The sequence below is a fragment of the Diplotaxodon limnothrissa genome, linkage group LG18 (genome assembly GCF_057381915.1).
Source record: "Diplotaxodon limnothrissa isolate DT_005_m linkage group LG18, D_limnothrissa_male_GT1.1, whole genome shotgun sequence".
Lineage (NCBI taxonomy): Eukaryota > Metazoa > Chordata > Actinopteri > Cichliformes > Cichlidae > Diplotaxodon > Diplotaxodon limnothrissa.
Genome location: NC_140613.1, coordinates 28,395,494 through 28,417,267, shown reverse-complemented (window position 1 = coordinate 28,417,267; position 21,774 = coordinate 28,395,494). Strand labels below are relative to the sequence as shown.

At 43.4% G+C, this 21,774-nt stretch overlaps 1 protein-coding gene across 1 annotated transcript; it reads left to right on the top strand.

Moving 5' to 3' along the window:
- The first annotated feature begins 1,149 nt into the window (after positions 1-1,149).
- Positions 1,150-19,365, top strand: chd8 (chromodomain helicase DNA binding protein 8). Its single transcript, XM_085377295.1, has 39 exons — positions 1,150-1,212; positions 2,244-3,328; positions 3,445-3,771; positions 5,125-5,238; positions 5,378-5,880; positions 5,998-6,109; positions 6,576-6,782; positions 6,933-7,001; positions 7,098-7,153; positions 7,299-7,416; positions 7,518-7,601; positions 7,722-7,859; positions 8,499-8,620; positions 8,747-8,990; positions 9,087-9,263; positions 9,524-9,667; positions 9,787-9,885; positions 10,037-10,196; positions 10,512-10,722; positions 10,876-11,071; positions 11,232-11,402; positions 11,532-11,822; positions 11,989-12,209; positions 12,309-12,511; positions 13,738-13,894; positions 13,977-14,066; positions 14,160-14,263; positions 14,375-14,498; positions 14,715-14,790; positions 14,887-15,155; positions 15,396-15,625; positions 15,737-16,411; positions 16,500-16,603; positions 16,686-16,907; positions 17,076-17,171; positions 17,271-17,384; positions 17,491-17,592; positions 17,688-17,792; positions 18,400-19,365. Exons 2-39 carry the CDS (start codon positions 2,345-2,347, stop codon positions 18,778-18,780), a joined length of 7,800 nt encoding a protein of 2,599 aa, XP_085233421.1. The 5' UTR covers positions 1,150-1,212; positions 2,244-2,344; the 3' UTR covers positions 18,781-19,365.
- Positions 19,366-21,774: the final 2,409 nt, after the last annotated feature.

Genomic DNA, 21,774 nt, shown 5'->3' with positions numbered 1-21,774 from the left:
AATGCTCCCAAAGAAGAATATCTTATTAAATTAACCTCAAGTCCACACAATGAAATCTTGCAGTGTTCGCACAAATGTTAAAATGTTTTTCTTTTTTATACTTTACACCTAAGTGCCACTGTACTGATTGGTTCACTCTTCAGCCACGTAGAGTGAGTAACCTCCGTTTTGCCCCGAGCCCCACAAGGACCTGCAAATACAACAAACTTCAAAGCCATTGGCAGTTTATTTACTTCAAGATTTGCTCCACTCAAATACAATTGTATCTGACAGGGTGTGGCATTCCTGTGATCTGACCTCAGAGGGCCCTATGTAGAAATCTAAGTATGAGATTATTTAAGATTAGTTTACACTTATATGGTCTAATTAATTTGTGATTAAGGAAACTGACCAAAAGAAAAAAGAAAACGAAAAAATGAATCTGGGGCAATAAGAGCCCTTTTCTGTCCCAGTGCCCTGAAAACTGCATACATAACAGACTGAAAGCTAGTAATTATATTTTAATATTAGGCCACTAGAGGGCACCAAAGCCTAATTAAAAAACTGAATCGCATATGAAAGCGCCAGACCATTACATTAATACCCAGAGGAAGCTAATATTAATGTTCCAGGTGTACCAGTAACCTTGGGAAATATATAATACGCCCTCGTCGTCTGGTTATATACATCTAGAAACTAATAGACCGATATGACAACAGGTCTTCATTCATTTAATGATGTAGGCTGATTTCTGGGCTATGGCCAGTGTAATAAACCGCTGAAAAAATTGATGGTGTGCCATTCAGAAACAGGTCTTTTGGCCGTGCAGTCCATGAACACTTCAGTTTATTAAAACAATATCTATTTTTTTCCAGCCAGCTCTAAAACTGCTGCGCTTCCTATTTCGAGCATCTACAACAGCGAGACAGCAATGTTGAAGATCACCGAGCCAAACGATCCCAACTAGGCCGCATTTAGTGTTACTTCAACCAAACTATGACTCTCATCCCGCCCGGTAGCGGCAGTACGTCTGATGGACAGCTAGTCGAGCCAATGAAATTGCCGTATGCTGCCGGCTTGGGAGGAGGCTAACCAATGATCGTTTCACGGCACCAGAGGGGCAAGCTTTCTGAGCTTTCTCTGGCAAGAATGTTAGTTCCTGCTCTCTCCTGGCCGTTTCCTGTAATCGTACAGTGTTGTGAGACTCAGAAAGCCATGTGTGTCGACGCAAAGGTAAATTTAGCACCCTGAAATTATTACTGTGAGAGTTGGGGCAGTAGATATGATGGTTATTTTCACGTATTTTTGCCGAAAATAGACGCAGGCCAGCCGAAACAGCAATGCGGCCTAACCTGTGTCTGAACGTTGACGGGCAATGGTTATTGTGGCACGTTGCTTTGGTTTGGTCCGGTTTGTTGACGATATCGAAGGAGTCCGGTGGACTGAATGGTTGATAGTAAATGACTGGAAAGCGAACTGACGGCGAAGAGGACACAGTTCATCGTGTTTTTGAGTCTAAATGTGTTTACGGTGCTACACACGCCTTTGTAACAGGCACATTTTTGTAGCGGTAGAAGCTAATGCTAGCCGACGGTTTTGGGAGAAAGACTGCAATACGACCTGAGAGGAAAGCATCCCGTCTTTCCAGCATCACTCACCTAATCGTATGACTTCACTGCTCGTTATTCTCATTCACTAAATGTTATCCGCGTACTTTCTCTTTATATGTTAACACTTTAGCCGACGAGCACTGTTTTTGTGTGTTTTCAAAGCTTTTAATTTCACTTTGAAAGCGTTTCTGGACGGTGTGGCCACAAGTTGGAGGATGAATTCAAAAACTATACTTTTAAATGTTTCGTCTCTAGTTTACAAGCTGCTACATCCTTCTAGCATTATTTTATTTTTTATGCGGCCCATTAACTGTATTAACCGGATAATTTCCACCACAGCCACTAAGATAAATAAAAGCGTGTTTACATAAAGTGATCCTTGTTTTAGTAAACTTCATGTCCTTTTAACCCTTAAGACATTTCCACTGATTATGATCTTCATAGCCACCAGAAAACCATAATCAAAACTACAATGATTACCTTTCTCTGCTTCTCCCTTCCTTAACTTAAGCACTCTTGTACTAACCATTAGAGCTGTCACGTCACAGTTTGATGTACAGGTCTGAGCGACGTTATGCTGTGATAGTGCAGCATTTCTTTGAACAAAGTCAGTAAGAAAATTGTGTCTAACTGTTGTTTCCTTTCCCTTCACAGCTGATTATCTAAAAATTGAGAAGAACTGGACAACAACTATTTAGCTTCCATCTCGGAGTCTTTTTAACATTGTGCCCATCTCCCTGTGTGGAGTGGGCAAGATGGCAGATCCCATTATGGACCTCTTTGAGGACACACCCCTGTTTAACTTGGATGCCCTACAGGACGACTCCTTTTCTCAGGGTTCCTCGGACCCGGTTGAGGAAGCGTTCAAGCTTGCTCTGGGCCAGGTGGATCCAACACCAGAGTCTGAGCCTGCTCCTGAGCTCGCGTCTAACACGAGCCTCTGTATTCCTGTAGAAGCTCCAGCCGTTCCGGATCCAGCCCCTGTTCAAGTCCCCACACAGCAGCCAGTGCAAGTGGCAACTCCTCAGACCATTTCCATAGCTGTAGCGCCTCATGTGACCCCTGCCCCTACTGATACTGTGAATCAGATACAGGCCCAGACCACCATACCAATTGCCAGCAATGCCAGTGGGGCCACCAGTAGCACTGTCCTGTTGAGCTCGCCTCTGACTGTTTCTAGCTCTCCAGCTACAACCACCACCACCACCCAGCAGCTCACACAGATAACCCACCAGCTTACTCCCCAGCAGTTAGCTGCCATTACACAACAGGCTGGTGGCAAAATCGTCATTCTCAAAGGTCCCCAGGGTCAAGCACAGGTGCTACAGACTTTATCAGGAGCCACGGGTCAGACTGGTGGAAAGGTCATCCGTGTAGTGTCTGGCACACCACTCAAACCTGGCATGTCCATCCTGCAGGGCGGAACAGTATTGAATCAGGCAGGCCCAGGACAAACACAAGTGAAGGTGGGTGGTGCAGGAGTGCAGAGGCTGCTGCAGTCTCCTAATGGACCAGTGAAACAGGTGTTGCTCACGTCCATGCCCCAGCAGGTGCAGCAGACACAAGGCCAGTCAGTTCAAGTGCAGATTCCAGCAACAGCACAGATAACTCAAACCCAGGCTGCCCAGATCCAGGTTCAGGCACAGGGCCAAGTGCAGCTCCAAAACCAAGCTGCTCAGATCCAGGTCCAGGCACAGGGCCAAGTGCAGCTCCAGCCAGCTATGCAGGCCCAGACGCAGGTAAGCAGACCACAAAGTGTCAGCAGGTGACATTTGTTATACCATCAGGATAACTGCTGATTTCATGTTTTTTAATTAGTTCAGTTATAAATGTCCTTCTGCATTTCTCATTCTAGGGTGGAGAAGCAAAACGCATCACCTTGGTTCTTCAGCAGCCATCCCAGGCTGGCTCTGCAACTCAAGCAGGTCAAGCTCTTGCAGCCCAACAGCAGGTCACCCAAGTCCAGCAGGTTCAGACAGCACAAGGAGGCCAACCTCAGCAGACCCAGGCCCCAACTAAACTGGTTCTGGGGCAGCTCCCCGGGGGGAAACTGGTGCTCCAGGGGAGCCAGCTAGCAGCCCTGACCCAGGCACGAGCAGCAGGCCAGGCTGGAGGGCAGCCCAAAGTTCTCACAATTCAGCTACAGGTGCAACAACAGCCCAATCAGCAAGGTGGTGTAAAGGTGAGAAACGAGTGCTGTAGGAGTTGGAGGTCTCGGCTTGTTTAACAGTGTTAATAAGTTACATTGAGTTTTGATGGCATGTTTTTGTCAAAATCATTCAAATTGCTCTTAATTTCTGTTGTTTCAAGTAAGTGGGGCCTTGAAAGTCTTGTTGTTGTTGTTCCCTTGTCAATCATCTTGAATACCGGTCTGCTTTTAATTTCCACCATTCGCAAGTACTATAGTTCTGAAATCTGTGAAAGTTTGCTCCTCCTCAAAGGTGTCACTGTGTAACTAATATTTTAGTTCAACATGTGTACCAGAGTACACAGTGCTTCAGATGTACAAATGTAATATGAGGTGACATGGCAAAACACCTTGGCTTTGACAACGTCTTTTAGCCAGGACAGATCAGACCAGCTTAATCACCATCTTGGCTCCACTGACCGGTATCAGTTAGTATTCAGAGGTAGTTTCTCTGATCAGCTGAAGAGCATTGATTGTTTTGAAACGCACTTTGTGGTATGTGATGTGGAGGGACTGGCAAGCTTGGAGATAAAGGACGGTGCATTTTAAATATATTGACATTCTCTCCGTGTCTTTGTTACGTGATATTTAATGGCTTCAGGTTGAAAAACCAGCAAATTTAGGTCTTTTAATAGGAATGTTAAGTTTATTATTACTCCAAATAATCAGATTAGACACATGTGTGTCTAATCAATGTGTTCGTCTTTCTGTCAAGTTAATAACAATTTTACATGGTAATTGTGGGGTTTTTATGTTTGGTTTTTTTTAAAACCAGTTTAAAGCAACATGACAACAAAATTTTGAAATACCTTTGCTGTGTGTGTGTGTGGGGGGGGGCAGTGTGAACGATAACTACAGTAGCAACCCAACAGGCAAACCATGAAACAGGAAGGACTCATGCTAGTTTATTTCAAGCATTTGAACTTTCACAATAAAACGGTGCAAACTGTCTACTAGTAAACTGATAACATAAAGACATTGTTTATTCATTTTTATTTTTCAGGCGTGTGTGCGTGTATTTATGATGTAGCCCACTCAAAGTCAGTATGGGTGGGAACACCACCTAGTTTAAAGCAAATTTTGGAGTCAGAAGGAAGTCTCATCCATGTGCTACAGGCTGCTTTTACAAGTCGTATGCCATCCAGTTTTAAAAACTTGTTAATACAACTTATTCTCGGAAACTTGCATTTAAAAAAAAAAAAAAATTTCTTGTTAATTTTTAGGAAGTCCCTCAGACAAGGCTTGTTATGGTTGTTTTTTTTTTTTTTTTTTTAACTAATACTTTTTTTTTTTTTTTTAATCAATCTGATCAATCTGTAACTTGATGTGTCTCTTTCATGTGTGCAGTACCAGCTGGTTTCAGGAGCTGGGAATACCGGCAGCCCTCAGGTGTTGCAAATATCCCAAGGCCAAGGAGGGCAGCGAGTGGCAGTACCACTCAAAATGCTTCTGCAGCCACAGGTAGACCTCTAATCTGCAGATTTTATTTATTCTCTACATTAGAGTGGGGCTTTTAATGTGAACTGAGAGAAATTACAGGGAAGAATGTATTGTAATTTTGTAAAAATGTTATGTATTTTTAACCTTCTCTTTAACTCAGACAAGCGCAGCCTCGTCGGCTGGCGGCACCGTCTCTGTTGTGAAGGTCATCAACACTTCAGCAGCAGGACCGTCTTCTACAACTACCACTCCATCCCAGGCCATCCGCATTACCAAGGCGCCCGGAGAGCCTGCCTCTGTGCGGCGAGTGGAGATTCTCTGCAAGCAAGAGAAAGCTAACCGTATAGTGGCTGAGGCTATAGCTCGGGCCAAAGCTCGTGGTGAGAAGAACCTACCCAGAGTCCTTAACCAGGATGAGCTTCCAGCTACGCAGTCTTCCCCAGAAATGGGGGGTACTGTGACGGTGGTGTCTAGTGCTAAGAAGAAAACCAGCGGTGGAGGAAGTAAGAAGAAAAGCCCTGTATCTGGAGGAACGGCACCCAAAACCGCAGGAGGGCCTGACAAAAAGGGAAAAGTCAAGGCACCGGGAGGAACAACTATAGTGGCAGGAGGCACAGTAATACCCAGTGCTGCGAACAAGAGCAAAAGCAAAGCTAAGGCGAAGTAAGCAAATGAAGATGTCTCATTTAAATGCACAGCTTATTTCTGTACATTTAGAAATGCAGCTTTGAAGAAAACCATATTTAACACCCCCCCCCCCCCCCCCCCCCCACTCTACAGTACTATCACTCTAGTTGGAGCAAAGAAAAGAAAGAGAAACGCGTCCTCAGACCACTCTGACGGGGAGTTGAGTCCTGCGTCACCTGCTGCGCTGGAGGATGACATGATTACGGTACAAGCACATGCATGCTCATAAAATCATACAAGTAGACGCAACAAATAGTGTTGAGCCATCCTTTCTTTTCTTTTTTTGCCCCACTGTGAACACTTCATAATCGTACTGTTTGTTGGTAGCAATTGTTGACAGTACATTGCCCTGATTTGATGTCTTTGTGATAATAATTGCGACATAAAATAAACAGAAGATTAAGAGTATGTGGAGTACTTCCACAGTAAAGACTTGTCCTAATAAAACCACCTGGTAGTTGCAGATGAGTAGCCTCCCTTCCTGTCTCAGGTGGTTGACACACATCCAGTTATGTGCTGGGACGTCCCAGTTATGAACCGATTTGGAAAAAGGGGGCATATAAGTCAAGATACCACAGAAATATAATGAATTCTAAATAAAAACTGTCTAATAACACTCAGCTCCTGCTGCACAGAATACACACGTTTAAATTGCGCCCCTCTCTCCTCAGAAGAGACGCTCCAATCGTGTGGTGAAGAGAAAGAAGTACACTGAGGATCTAGATATCAAGATAACGGATGATGAGGACGAGCAGGAAGACGTAGATGTTACTACAACCGCGGCAGCTGTGGCTTCCATCAGCAGTGGGGCACCAGTGCAGCTCAAACAGGAAGTGGAGCTGGATGGTGATGGATTGCCCAGTATGCAGTTCTTTGTGGTGAGTGTGGAACAATATCATTTCTTCTTATTGTCACGATGAGACGGATGCTGGTTGTGTGTATTTTGGGGTGTTTGTTTTTATTCACATTTATGTGTGGCTATTTGTGATGTTTGTAGTGTGAGTTTTTGACACGTGTTTATTTTACAGGAAAACCCAAGTGAAGAAGATGCTGCCATTGTAGACAAAATTCTCTCCATGAGATTAACCAAGAAGGAAGTACGTTCACTTAATTAATTATAATTACTAAATTACTTAATATAGTTAAAGTTGTTGCGGGCGTAATGGCTTCGAATTTGCTCTTTTGTTTTTAAGGTGTTTCCAGGCCAGTATACAAATATAGAAGAATTCTTTGTGAAATACAAAAACTAGTAAGTTGCAGTGTCTCTCTGAGCATCTTTGACTCTGGCACGTGACACCTTTTTTTTTTTTTTTTTTTTTTTTTTTTTTTTTTAATTGTTTGAGGGGATGGGTGAGTGAGTAAAAATGAGTACAACTGCACACTCTTGTTTTCAGTTCATACTTGCACTGCGAGTGGGCCACTTTGGAGCAGCTGGAGAAAGACAAGAGGATCCATCAAAAGATTAAGAGGTTCAAGACCAAGCAAGCTCAGATGAGGCACTTGTTCCAGGAGGTGAGCGGGAAGCACACGCTGAAACCTGTCAGCTTGGGTGTATCTCAGTTAGATGCACTTATCCTTATGCTGTCTGTGGCTAATGCTATTGTTTTCTTTAGGACGAGGAGCCTTTTAATCCAGACTACGTGGAGGTGGACAGGATCCTGGATGTGTCCCACAGTGTGGACAAGGACAACGGCGAGGTGAGAGATGAGGCATTAACCTTTGGCTATGTGGCCTAATTTTGGACATGGTTCTTTTGACCTCCCTTTGCAAAATTGCAAATTGCTTGTGTTAATTCCCATTCTCTCTCGTCCTGTCAGCCTGTTATCTACTACTTGGTGAAGTGGTGCTCTCTGCCATATGAAGATGCTACTTGGGAGCTGAAGGAGGATGTGGACGAAGGCAAGGTTGAAGAATTCAGCAAGATCCAAAACAGACAACCTCGCCTTAAGAGAGCGGTGAGCAGTCATGTAAAAGATATAGTAATGTATCTGTGTGTATTTATGTTGTGACGTCTGATAGTACAACCCTGTATTCTTTTCAACACAACATTACAGTGATGACCAAAGCCACTGATGTGAAATTGTCAGGCCATAAGTCCAGAAATACTATTGGTGACTGTAAATTTGGAAGAGCACGTGATTGTGAAGACGCTGGCTTGGATGAAGATGTGTATCCAGCATCCGTGTTTTAGAATCCCAAACTACAGTTAAATTAAACAATGGTGGGAGGAAGCTGTAACTTTAAGTTTGTCCCTGTGTTTCTCTGTTAAATGTTTAACGTAAACAGTTTAGAGAGACACTTTGTGTGTAACAGAAACAAACTGACACAACCCCCAGTGCACAAATCAAACATGTTCAGTGCAGGTTACCATTCACTGTGAACCAAACTTTAGAAAATCCCCAGTTGTTCCAACAGGACTAATCTGCTCTGCATCAAGATGCAGAAATGCTTCTTTGAGTTTCTTTCTTTCTTTCTTTTTTTTTACTTTTGTCTCCTTCCTTCAAAACTTGGCTTAATGGAAAAAATGAGAACTTACGTAAGGGAACAATGATGTTTCTTGTGAGTTTTTCATCTATTTTTTCTCTTCTATTTAGGCACGGCCTCCTGCTAGTTCTTGGAAAAAGTTGGAGGAGACCAGAGAGTACAAGAATGGTAACACACTCAGAGAGTACCAGCTGGAAGGAGTCAACTGGCTGCTCTTTAACTGGTACAACAGGTATTTATCCCACACACTCTCTTGCTTAACACCATGGTCAGAAACATATTTTAACCTTCAAACTAGTTTCAGACAGTGTGAACATACCACCGCACTTTGCACTCAAATGATGTTTCTTTATTTTAGGCAGAACTGTATCCTGGCAGATGAGATGGGTTTGGGGAAGACCATCCAGTCTATTGCACTCCTATCTGAGGTTTATGCTGCTGGTGTCCAGGGCCCCTTTCTGGTCATTGCTCCCCTCTCCACCATCACCAACTGGGAGCGGGAGTTCTCTACGTGGACCAACATGAATGCCATCGTCTATCACGGCAGCCTGGCCAGCCGACAGATGATACAGCAGTATGAGATGTACTGCAAAGATGAGAAGGTAAAGTTATTGGTTATGATCGCCAGCGATTTGTTTTGTGTGTTTTTTGTAATGTGTTCATCACATGTATAATGAAAATCATGATTTTGTGTGCAGGAGCATTTAATCCCGGGTGCGTACAAGTTCGATGCTCTCATCACAACCTTTGAGATGGTGCTATCTGACTGCCCCGAGTTGAGGGAGATCGCCTGGCGTTGCGTCATCATTGACGAGGCTCACCGTCTCAAAAATCGTAATTGCAAGCTTTTGGATAGCTTAAAGATGCTGGACCTGGTGAGTGGACCACAGCTAATGTTGCTGAATAACAGGAATACTGACATAATGGTGTCCAGCACAGTTTTAATTGAATTAAAATTGTTTTCATTTACACAGAAGTGCACCCCAAATGGTTTTAAAAAACTTTCAGACTTCAGCTAATCCGTTTTTTTGGGATCTTGTTCCTTCTGCATCGTCCCTGATTTATCACCACACGGTTTTACACTCGCCCTTCTTTTTTCTTCCATCTCACAATTTGTGTCTTGTGGTTCTTTCAGGAACACAAAGTGTTGTTGACTGGCACTCCCCTCCAGAACACTGTGGAGGAGCTCTTTAGTCTGCTTCATTTCCTGGAGCCTGCCCAGTTCCCCTCTGAAACTGAATTTCTCAGAGACTTTGGAGACTTGAAAACAGAGGAACAGGTGCGACATGCCTAAATATTGGCGTTAGCATCGATAACCTTATTCTGTTTGTCGTCGTTACATATACGCATCGGCTCCCTTGCCCGCTATTGAACTGATTATTTGTTTTGGTCCTTTAGGTTCAGAAGCTACAAGCAATCTTGAAACCCATGATGCTTCGAAGGCTCAAGGAGGATGTAGAGAAGAACTTGGCACCCAAACAGGAGACCATCATCGAGGTTAGATGGAATAAAATCTTAATGCAAGACCTTTTCTTTTCACCAAAAAAAAGAAAGAAAAAAAACCCAAGGATCTCAATTGATGATTGCCATAACATCACTGGTGAGCTTAAAGGGAGAAAAAACATAACGTGCAATTGTTTCCTCTCAGGTTGAGCTGACAGATATCCAGAAGAAGTACTACCGGGCCATTCTGGAGAGAAACTTCAGTTTCCTCAGTTTAGGAGCAAGCAGTAACAGCAATGTCCCCAACCTGCTCAACACTATGATGGAGCTCCGCAAGTGCTGCAACCACCCCTACCTCATCAATGGTATTACATGACTCTTAACGAGTTTTTTTTTTTTTTTTTTTTTTTTTTCCCCCTCTAGTGGAGACAGCTTATTTATCAGAGTTCACCCTCTGGCATTGATAAACAACATTAGGTCGAAGTTTTTTTTAGCTCTTTGTACCTTTGGTACACTCAGGCTCACAGACCTAAACTGTGCCATGTAGTTCATATAATCATTTGATATTTGGCAGATGTTATTAACATGTGATGTTTCTAAAATACAGCGGCAGCACTGCAGGTTTTGCCAGCAGGTATCATATTTATTTAAAACCAATATGTTCTCGTTGTTATGTTCAGGTGCGGAGGAGAAGATCGTAGCAGAGTTGCGGGAGGTGTATGACCCCCTGGCCCCTGACTTCCATTTGCAGGCTCTGATTCGGTCGGCTGGAAAGCTGGTGCTACTGGACAAGCTGCTGCCTCGCCTCAAGGCTGGTGGCCACAAAGTGCTCATCTTCTCCCAGATGGTGCGCTGCTTAGACATTCTGGAGGACTACCTCATCAACAAGAGGTATGATGACCGCAGTGTATATGTTGCAGTTTTTCTAAAATGATAAATAAATGTCAAATGATGCTAAGTCAGCGATCATTAAAAATCTTTTTGAAATATTTGTTAGTGCTTGCAGAATGCTGTGTGGTAGGTTAATGTAACTTGCTTTTACAGATACCTTTATGAGCGAATTGATGGTAGAGTGCGTGGGAACTTGCGACAGGCTGCCATCGATCGTTTCAGCAAACCTGACTCAGACCGCTTTGTCTTCCTGCTGTGTACCCGCGCTGGTGGCTTGGGTATTAACCTAACTGCTGCTGACACTTGTGTTATATTTGACTCTGACTGGAACCCTCAAAATGACCTGCAGGTACAAGACATAAAGTGGCATGAATATAACCAAAAGATCAAGCAATCTTAAAATATTTGGTTCAAACTTTGTACTTTCTCCTCATTTTGTGCAAGTTCTGCTCTCTTGACCCCTTTGTTTGTGTTGTTTTTTTAATTTGTTTTTTAAATGGCTATTTTAGGCCCAAGCCCGATGTCATCGTATTGGCCAGTCAAAGGCTGTCAAGGTCTACCGACTCATCACTAGAAATTCCTATGAGCGGGAGATGCTTGATAAAGCAAGTCTGAAGCTAGGCCTAGACCGTGCAGTCCTGCAAAGCATGAGTGGCAACAAAGACAGCAACGTCAATGGGGTAAGAAAAGTCACAGACTCAGACTGCCGTGCCACATTATTGATCAGTTGTAGTATATTTTTGTTTGTTTCAAAACTAGCCTTTTGAAATCCAGTCTGGGTAATTTGTAAATTCGATGCCTTTCGACAGATCCAGCAGTTCTCCAAGAAGGAGATAGAAGATCTGCTTAGGAAGGGGGCTTATGCTGCCATCATGGATGAGAACGACGAGGGTAGTCGGTTCTGTGAGGAAGATATTGACCAGATCCTTCAGCGAAGAGCCACTACCATCACCATTGAGAGCGAGGGAAAAGGTTCCACTTTCTCCAAAGCCAGCTTTGTGGCCTCTGAGAACCGTACTGACATCGCCCTCGATGACCCTGAGTTCTGGCAGAAGTGGGCCAAGAAAGCAGACATAGACATGGACACAATCAATAGGAAGGTAAAGCTATGCTGTTTTATTTTTTTGGTAAAGAAATTCATATGAGAATTGTAGAGCTAAATGGTGTCAACTTGTATTAGATTTATTTAAAAGCACCTATCCTCTCATACACCAAGTTTGAGTTGTTTATTGTGTTCATCTTAATATAACGTGTTTCTCTTCACAGAACACTCTTGTGATCGACACTCCAAGAGTTCGTAAGCAGACCCGTCAGTTCTCCAGTCTACGAGGTGAAGGTGGAGACCTGTCCGATCTAGACAGTGATGAAGAGTACCCACCGTCCAATTCCAGACACTCGCGTGCTTCTCGGCGGTCTGACCGCCACAGCGGAGGTGGTTACGGCCGCACTGACTGTTTCCGGGTGGAGAAACACCTTCTCGTCTATGGGTGCGAAGAGTGCATTTCCTGTATAAATATATATTTTTTTCTTTTTAATGGGGTTTTGTCCTTTATTTTCACTCTTTTACCTGTGTTCGTCTTTTTTAGTTGGGGTCGCTGGAGGGACATCTTATCCCATGCCAGGTGTAAGCGGCGTCTGAGCGAGCGTGATGTGGAGACGATCTGTCGCGTTATTCTGGTCTTCTGTCTGCTTCACTATCGTGGAGACGAGAACATCAAGAGTTTCATCTGGGAGCTCATCACGCCGCCAGAGAATGGGCGTGAACCACAAACGCTACTCAACCACTCGGGTATGGAGCTGCACTTAGCATTCCCATTTATCCCTCATACAGTTAGGTGCATATATATTTGACCACTGACACAGGTTTTGTTTTTGTTTTTTACCCATTTATTGAAACATATTCCAGTTATAGTATATAATAGACATAATGTGTAGACTCAACTTTCATTTGAGGATATCCACAAGGGTTTAGGAGTTTAGCTCCTTAACATGCGCCCTCTTTTTAAAGGGACAAAAAGTCATTGGACAATTGACTCAAAGACTGTTTCATGAGCAGGTTTGGGCAACTCCTTCATTAAATCATTATCAATAAAAGGCCTGGAGTTGATTTGAGGCGTGGCGCTTGCATTTGGAAGATTTTGCTGTGAACAGACAACATGAAGTCAAAGAAGCTCTCCGTGCAGGAGAAATGAACTATCCTAAAGCTGCTGGGGGAAAAAAAACATCAGAGACGTTGATACAATATTACAAATGGAAGATTCTACAGTTTAGTACATCCTGAGAGAGAAAGAAGGCGCTGGTGTAGCTGAATGAATTCTGAGGTGTTCAAAGACTTACTGTCCGCTCAAATCCAGCTAAATGCTGTCAAATTAATTGTGTGGTACTTTATAATATAAGTGGGCAATTACCCAAAACATACAGCCAAAGTAACCCAGGAGTTTATTTAAGCAAAGAAGTGGAATATTCTCGAATGTACAAGTCACTCACCTGGCCTCAACCCAATTGAACATGCATTTCACTTGCTGAAGACTAAACTTGAGACAGAAAGCAAACAAACAGCAACTGAAAGCTGCTTCAGTAAAGGCCTGGTGGAGTATTAAAAAAGAGGAAACCCAGCATCTGGTCATGTCCATGAGTTCAGGACTTCAGGCTGTCATTGCCAACAAAGCGTTTCAACCAATTATTAGAAATGAACATTTTATTTGCAATTATTTAATTTGCCCATTACTTTTTACTGAAATGAAGGGATTGTGTTATTAAAAAAATGCTTTAGCTCCTCACATTTTTATGCAATCTTTTTGTTCACCGAATTAAAGCTAAACTACAACTCAGAAGCACTTCATCTGAATCTGAGTCGTTTCATCATTGTTGTAATGAACAGAACCAAATTTAGAACAAAGTTCTCTGTATAAAATATTTATGGACCTAACTGTGGTTCCTAGCTTGTTAAAGAGCAAATCTGTTAATCTGTGTAAAAGCTGAATAGCAGTATTTATTCTTTTTTTGTGTGTCTAGGCCTTTCTATTCCTGTCCCTAGAGGCAGAAAGGGCAAGAGGGTAAAAGCCCAGAGTACATTTGATGTACAGAAGGTGGAGTGGATCCGCAAGTACAACCCTGATACCCTGCTGCTTGACGACAGCTACCGCAAGCACCTCAAGCATCAGTGCAACAAGTTAGTGAACCAGTCAGCTGTGTTTATGTATATTTGTATAGATTATTCACCATGGATATAAACCTCTATTCTCCCATGTCAGGGTGTTGCTGAGGGTGCGTATGCTATACTACCTGAAACAGGAAGTTATTGGTGAACATTCTGATTCTGTCCTGAAAGGAGCTGATATCAGGTATCTAATATATATATATATATAGACAAGTGCGCACACAAACAGCAGCCAGTCCTGGCCATATATCATACATTGTTTTCTTTTTCTTCACAGGGATGTTGATATCTGGATGCCTGAGATGGAGCAGCAAGAGGTGCCCGCAGGATGGTGGGACTCTGACGCAGACCGCTCACTGCTGGCTGGTGTATTCAAGCACGGTGGGTTCAGTGTGAGGATCTTATTGTGGTTTAAAGACAGGCTCAGTTCTTGCTCTGTGTTGGTGGTCAAAGATTTAGCGTTTAACAGCCTCGACTTTTCCCTGCTCTTAGGTTATGAGATGTACACGACCATGCGCGCTGATCCTTGCCTCTGCTTCCTGGAGAGAGTCGGCCGGCCTGATGACAAGGCCATTGATGCCGAGCAGCACACTGGTGATGCTGAACTGGGAGACGAGTGAGTGTCGTTGGCAAACTGGGCCGATTTTAGAAGTTATTTGCTTATAGATTTGTAGCAGATTTTCAAATTAACTGTGAGCTTTTACAGTTTCACATTTCTGTCAGTTTTGAAAGTTTCAAATGTCTGTGTTTAAGTTAAATTAGATTACTGCATAATTGCATTGTTTACTTTTTCCTTCTATCTTTTTTTTTTTTTTTTTTTTTTTAAATGCAGGGGTGACTATGATAAGTACTCAGAAGACCCAGAATTTAAGCCTGCATCAAGACACACCAAAGATCTTTTTGAGGAGGTACATATCAGACCCATCACATTTGGATGTGGCAGCACTGTTCTAATGTCATAGATTTGGATGATAGCACTAACAAATTTTTATTTTGTCCTCCAGTCCATGAATGTGGACGAGGAGATTTCTGTGGAAGATAAGGCACCTCCACCAGTGATCATAGAAAATTCAGCTAGCCATAGCGGTGTCTGCGAATGGCCCTCAAGCTCATCGCTCACAGCACGGCTGCGGCGGTTGATCACAGCTTACCAGCGCAGCTACAGACAAGAGCAGCTGAAGATTGAAGCCGAAGCGAAGGGTGACCGCAGGCGCAGGCGGTGCGAACAGGCCAGCAAGCTGAAGGAGATTGCACGGCAGGAGCGACAGCAAAGGTATACTTCTGCTATATTACTGTCTCAACACACAGTAGTAAAAGCTTTAATCCCACCAAATCACTATTTTGTAAATCTTGCTTAAGATTTTGGAAATATTACCTTTTACAGGTGAAATGCTGAGTTACCATGTCACATTATAAACACGTAAAGAGATTTAAGTATTTTCCATTTTAGTTCAGAATCAGTTATACAAAATACCGTCCTCATTCTGACCCCTTTCTCTTCTGTTTCTTCCAGGTGGACACGTAGGGAAGAATGTGATTTCTACCGCGTGGTGTCAACTTTCGGTGTGGAGAAGATCAAAAAGGAGCCCGGTCTTCCTGAAGGAGGAGAGCCAGAATTTGACTGGACCCGTTTCCGTACTTTTGCCCGTCTAGATAAAAAAACCGATGAGAGCCTCAGTCGATACTTCCGTTCCTTTGTCGCCATGTGCCGGAGGGTGTGCCACCTGCGTCCAGGCCGTGAAGGTAATTACTAATTGATTGATGCTTGGCTTCTTCTTCCCCCCCGTATGTTGTAGTCAGTGTCCTACCATATCTACCACATGATTTAACATATTTCACGCTCACCTTATTCAGATCCAGCAGAGGTTACCCAGACTGTGGCTCCCATCACTGAAGAACGCGCTTCCCGTACTCTTTACCGTATCAGCCTCCTGCGTCGCCTTCGTGAGCGAGTCCTCCCCCACCCCTGCCTGGAGGAACGTCTCGCTCTGGCTCCATCCACCTCCGAGCTCCCTGCTTGGTGGAATATTCCAGAGCACGATCGCCAGCTAATGCTGGGCGCATCACTGCACGGCGTCAGCCGCACTGAGCTCTCCATCTTCGCAGACCCACAGTTCACTTTCAGCCAGGCCCGTGATGAGTTCATCCAGAACCAGCAGGCCCCACCTCCTCCACCTCCCCCTCCACCTCCACCACCCCAGGCACCACCCATCATGACACTCAGCCAGCCCAAGACTGAGGAGCACATGCTTGGGGTGAAAGAGGAGGGAACCGATGAGAATATTGGGTTGCTCGCAGGTGAAATCGCCGCTGGATTGCAGAGTACGCCCTTGAGTCACCATGACGGCAAAATGCGAGGTCAGGGCTGGAGCTTCAAGAGGAGCAAGGTGCGGGGAGAGAAAACGGAAGGGGGAAGGAAGGGGGAGGGAGCGTCTGACTCGGATTCAGACTCTGATTCGGGCTCGTCGTCCTCAGATCGATCGAGTAGCAGCGATGATAGTGGAGAGAGTGAGGCGGAGGTAGAAGGAGGTGAGCTGGTAGTTAAAAGAAAAAATGCTGAGTGGGGCGGGAGATAGAAATGACCTGTGTGCTAAGTTACTCTTTTCAATCTATACAGGAATGAAGGTGCGCGATGTGGATGAAGATAATAGTTTACTCTCAATGACTACGTCTCAGGATGGCATTCCTCCTCCTGATCCCCTCAGAGTTGACTGGCCCAAGGTAATTTATGCCCGCTTAATCCATACATGTGTGGGGTTTTGTCACGGTAAAAGACTCACTCATGGGATTATTTTTGTTTCAGGACCGTGTGTTGATCAACCGCCTGGACAGTTTGTGCACCCTCGTGCTGACCGGTCAGTGGCCCTCGGGCCGGCGTTACGTGTCTGAAGCTCAGCTCAACCCGAACTCGGAGCTGGTGGGAGATGAGATGGCTTACACACGGGTGATGCGTAAACCCCCCATCATGCCTGCCGTCCCAGGGGCAGATGGAGAAGATGGCGAATTTACTGTAAAACTCCTCAAGGTGAGAATAAGGTTGAGACATTAGAATTGTTGTAGGGATACACCGGCAAATTCTGTTCAGCTTACCTGAAGCAGTCTGTTGACTGTTAATGCAAGTTGCTAAAATATTGTTGACTGTGATGTGTAGTCTGTGTTTAAAAATACAAACCACCACCTCTCACTCTGCCAGGAGGAGGGCCTGAAGCTCACATTCTCCAAGCAGGCCTTGATGCCCAATGGGTCAGGAGGAGAAGCCAGTGGCCGGAAGAAGCGCAAGGACCAAGAGGTACAAGAGTCAGGTTTACATGTTCCTCTGCAACAGAAACCAAGCAGTGTTTGATATCACTTCATAATCTTATCATCATATCTCTTCCTTTCTTTTTAGTTTTCTGACATGGATGGACTCCACGATCCGTTGGAGCGGATGCCTCGTCGCAGGGACCCGCCCACGTGGCTGAAGGAAAACCCAGATTATGAAGTGGAGGGAGACATGCTGGAGGTAAATTCATGACTCTTATTCATGTCCTGGTTCATAAACAAACCCTGGTGACAGTTTGTGGCGAAACGGGTACGGGACTATGCTTCATCATATCTTGTTTCTTCAGCTTCTTGTGAACCGGAGCAAGAGGAAGAGAAGGAGGAGGGCAGATAAAGCCATCACAGGCAATGAGAAGGTCAAACTCATCAACATGAGGACAGGGAAGAAGGTGGGGCGCAGTTGCACACAAGCGTAGACTGGTGATGTTTACGTTTAGGCTTTATGATGCCCCTCGCTAACAAGCATGCAAATGTTTCTCTGTAGGTTGGAGCTGCTTTCTGTCCAATGTTGCAAGAACTGAGAGAATATCTGGAGGAGAATCCCGACAACGCTGTAGCACCGGAGTGGTCCGAAACTGTTCGGAATTCTGTATGTATTAAAGATGCTATAATTTTACATGACTCTTGTGATTAGATTACATCTTTATTGATAATTCTAATACTTCATTGGGTCGACGTCATTATTAATTATTCATAACAAAGTAGGGCGCAATTGTGACGCTGCAATTGCAAAGAGGCACCAATGGAGGTGGAAAGCTCTGTGCTCATTGTGCCAATTTATGAAGATGAATTCAGTCATTTTGTTAGAGTAATAACAAATGTAACCTATGAAGAGCACTGCAAATGAGCAAACCAGAGAGTGCGAGTCATCTACTAGCATCACAGGCACAGCTTGTCGGAAATAAAGCAGTCTAAGGCTAAAGCATGCACATTTGATTTTGCTGACCACCTTCAGGACAAAGCCAAAGCTTTTGCACCACACTCGCAGCGGTGCTGTGCTTAAAATGATCTTGATGCTATAATTAAGCACAAATGACGGCGTCAGATGATGACCCAGATGGCAGTAAATTGCCTCTCACAACAGTTGTATGATAAATTTCAATGAATCAGATAATTTTTCACTCTGATTTTTGTGCCGACTCGATGAATTATTCATATTAATTCAGATAATATTGATTCTTTGCTTTTTCTCACAGGGCTTTCTGCCGGAGACCCTGTTCCACCGACTGCTAACGGAGCACTCGGAGATCCCGAAGAAAAGCCGTCGCCGTCATCATCACCACCATCACCACCACCACCACCACCACCATCACCACACTCCAGAGCCTACCCCCGAAGACCCCAACCTGGACGGAGTTGAAGAGGAGACTCTGGTGTCAGATGGAGCCTACATGATGGACGAGGAGGACCTGGAGTCCTCTCATCACTTCCTCACCAGTCCAGACTTTGATGTTAAAATGGAAGGAGGAGACAGCCTTTCACAGGGGGACTATGACAGCTCGGATCAGGAAGCGCTATTGGACGATGTTATCATAGCACAGAAAGACTCTGACTCCTCATCAAGCTCAGAGGATTGACTGAACCCTCCTCTCCAAACACATCTGACTTAGTCCCCTTTTCCAAAACAAATCATGTTATTCCTAATCATTTATTTTTATCATTATGTATCAAATTATGGATGAATTTGTTTCAGGGTTTATTTGTTGCTACATCTTTTCATTTGTTTTACATAGGATTTTTTTTTTTCCATGTGAGGAGCAGATTTGCACCCTTCAATTTATTTTTTGTTTGTTTGGGTTTTTTTCCCCCCCTCACAATCGTGTCCGGTCCTTATTCTCCTCAATCTTCCTCTCTAACCTCTGATAAAACGGCAAAAAGCTGAGCTTTCTTACCTGTCAACTGGTCCTTGTCCTCTACTTCCTTCTAAAACCTACGAATTCCCATCACATTCCCAGCCGTGACCAAAAGGGGACCCCTGCTGTACAGATACACTTTTCTTATCTAAGAACCTCAAAGCTGGTCCTCTAGCGCTACATGAAACTGGACGTGTACTGAGCAGAGCCAGATCCCACAATCTCCCCTGGGTCTCGTTCTGTCCAAACGAGTCTGTGAACTTTAAAGGGGATCCAGTTTATGGATGTACTGTTAGTGTTTTCACTCTATGGGAGGGTTAGGGGTAGAGAGGGAGGGAGGGAGAGGGGAAAGTGGCGTTATTAGTTACTGAAACGTAATAGGAGGATGGGTGTATTGTACAATGTAGAGCTGGTCAATTGTGTACTATGGTGCAAAGATGACGGCATTGAGTTACTATTCTTGTTTTATGACCTGACTGTATCTGTGATATGAATAACAGCAATCTACAGTGAAAGCACGTTTGTGTGTGTTATTGCGATTTCCACTCAGCTGAAGCAATAAGGAAGTTTGCTGTCTGTACACATAATGTCCTCCTGTTTAATAGTCATGCCCTGATTACAGCAGACGATGATGTATAAGAGCTCCAATTATTCCCGTTTCCCCTGAACCGAGATATGTTATGCAGTTATTAAGCTATATTGGAAACTAAAGTAGTATTTATTGTGAAGTTTACTCTGTCTCGAGGCTAAATGTGTGAAAATAATGATGTAACACGGATGTGCAAACACTATATTTGGTGCAACTTGAGCTTAGTGTGTTTTTAGGATACAGGTGTTCCTGAGGATTGGGCTGCGATTAAGGTTTACATAACAGAGCAGCGTGAGGAAATCCTTAAGTTGGGACAGGAAGCCTGAGAAATAACTCGGATTTGATAAAATTGGTTCATTAAAATCCTTCGCTAAAAGGGGAATAATTGCATTCAGTAAATGCTGATAGTGGTGGAAAGAGAGATTAATGGTTAAGTTGGGGGGGTTTTTTTTTGGTCCCCGTAGCGTGATCGTACATACTATTCACTGGTGGAAGGGAAAAGAGTCGATACAGCGTGGTATCGTAATATTGTATCAATACGGTAATGTTTTGTAAAATACATTAAAATACTCTGGGAACATTACAAACGAGGCCTCATGTCGCCTGATCGGATGCAACGTTTATGCAAACGGTCACAGTGTGACTTGCACTGGCTACTGTCACACTCAGATTGTTAAAGGATTGCACATAATTACTGTTTGATTTGATAAATGCAGACTGATTGCCAACGTGTTGCCATCAGTCTGAATGAGTCTTTGTCAACAAGGACAACTCAAGGGAACTCAACTCACTGGTTATATTTCTATAAAACAGGAAGGTTGCTGAGTACAAATGTAGTGGTTAAATGTGAATTTCTGTCTATTTAGACAACTGTAATATTTCCTTGATTTCTCACAGTTAATTGTTGTATTATCAGAAACAGATTGCATGTAATTGCCGCTCTAACTGCAGGCTGACTCTGGCTTATGGCAACGTTTATGGCCGGTTTTAGTGACAGTGTTGGAACATTTGACAGTCAAAAAAATAACTGAAATTTATCCTAGTGGATAAAATAGATACTGACAAAGTTTAACTTTGAGGACATAATTTGCAATTTCAAAAAAAGTGATAGATTGCAATATATGTTAGCGCAACACTTGGCATATTGCAAAATGTTAACAACTGCGATATTGTATCCTGAGTTACATGTTGTGATATCATATTGTGGGCTGTCTGGTGATTCCCACCTCTATGACTCACACCACCATAAAAGAACTTGGAATCAAGCAAATATCCAAATTTGATTAGCTGCTTTAAGGACATATTTTTTTGCATATAGAAATCACATAAGTTTAGCAAACGTCAGTAATGTTTAAAGTGGTTAATGGGGATCTTTCAAGTTGTTGCTACTGACTTTGAGGAAAAACTACAAAATAGGTGAGGGGTGATTAAAACTTCCTGCATTTCTCAAATTGCTGTTACTGTCCATTATGTTGGGATATGTACCATAGTTTTATAAGTAGGCTAGAATTGAGAAGTATATTGATATTCACAAAGAATTAAAGATGAGCAATAGCACCAAGACAGTAAATGTAGGTTTTGTGTTTAGAGCAGACAATTGCATTTCTAAAAAATAAGATGAAATAAAGGGCTCATGAATATTACAACCGAGCCAATAAAATGAAAGCAAACAAGCACTGAACTAGTTAATGAAGGGGATCACTGGTTGTTTGGAAGTGACTTTTGAACTAATTTTAAATCACTACATGTAATACCTACAAAATACTACCTTATAATAATCCTGATATATCATTTTTATATTGGAATAGTCTGATTAGGGACATCGGGTGTGATGTATGGTTAAAGACTCATTGGACATTTGAGTGCTTTCCTCTAGACCAAAAAAATCTATACGCAGAACAAAAAAAGCGAAACACCTGTTCTTTCGTTTTCTAAACAAGCTCATGTGGTATTCGTTCATAGCTGTCAGATTGCAACAAAACAAAACAGAACACAGGCACCGCTACACGTGACAGTTACAATTTTTCCCACGGCCCGTGAATCTAGCACGACATACTGCTGTCGGTTAGGAGGGGGCGCTAGTCACAGCAGTAGCAGTAGGTCTCCGGTGTTTGAATGGGTGTGTTTTG

What these genes read in the sequence shown, in the direction of transcription:
- chd8 (XM_085377295.1), top strand. Translation starts at nt 2,345, where the DNA reads ATGGCAGATCCCATTATGGACCTCTTTGAGGACACACCCCTGTTTAAC. An exon ending in ACCCTCAAAATGACCTGCAG is followed by an intron (nt 11,072 to 11,231) that starts GTACAAGACATA and finishes TGGCTATTTTAG; the next exon opens with GCCCAAGCCCGATGTCATCG. An exon ending in AAGACAGCAACGTCAATGGG is followed by an intron (nt 11,403 to 11,531) that starts GTAAGAAAAGTC and finishes GCCTTTCGACAG; the next exon opens with ATCCAGCAGTTCTCCAAGAA.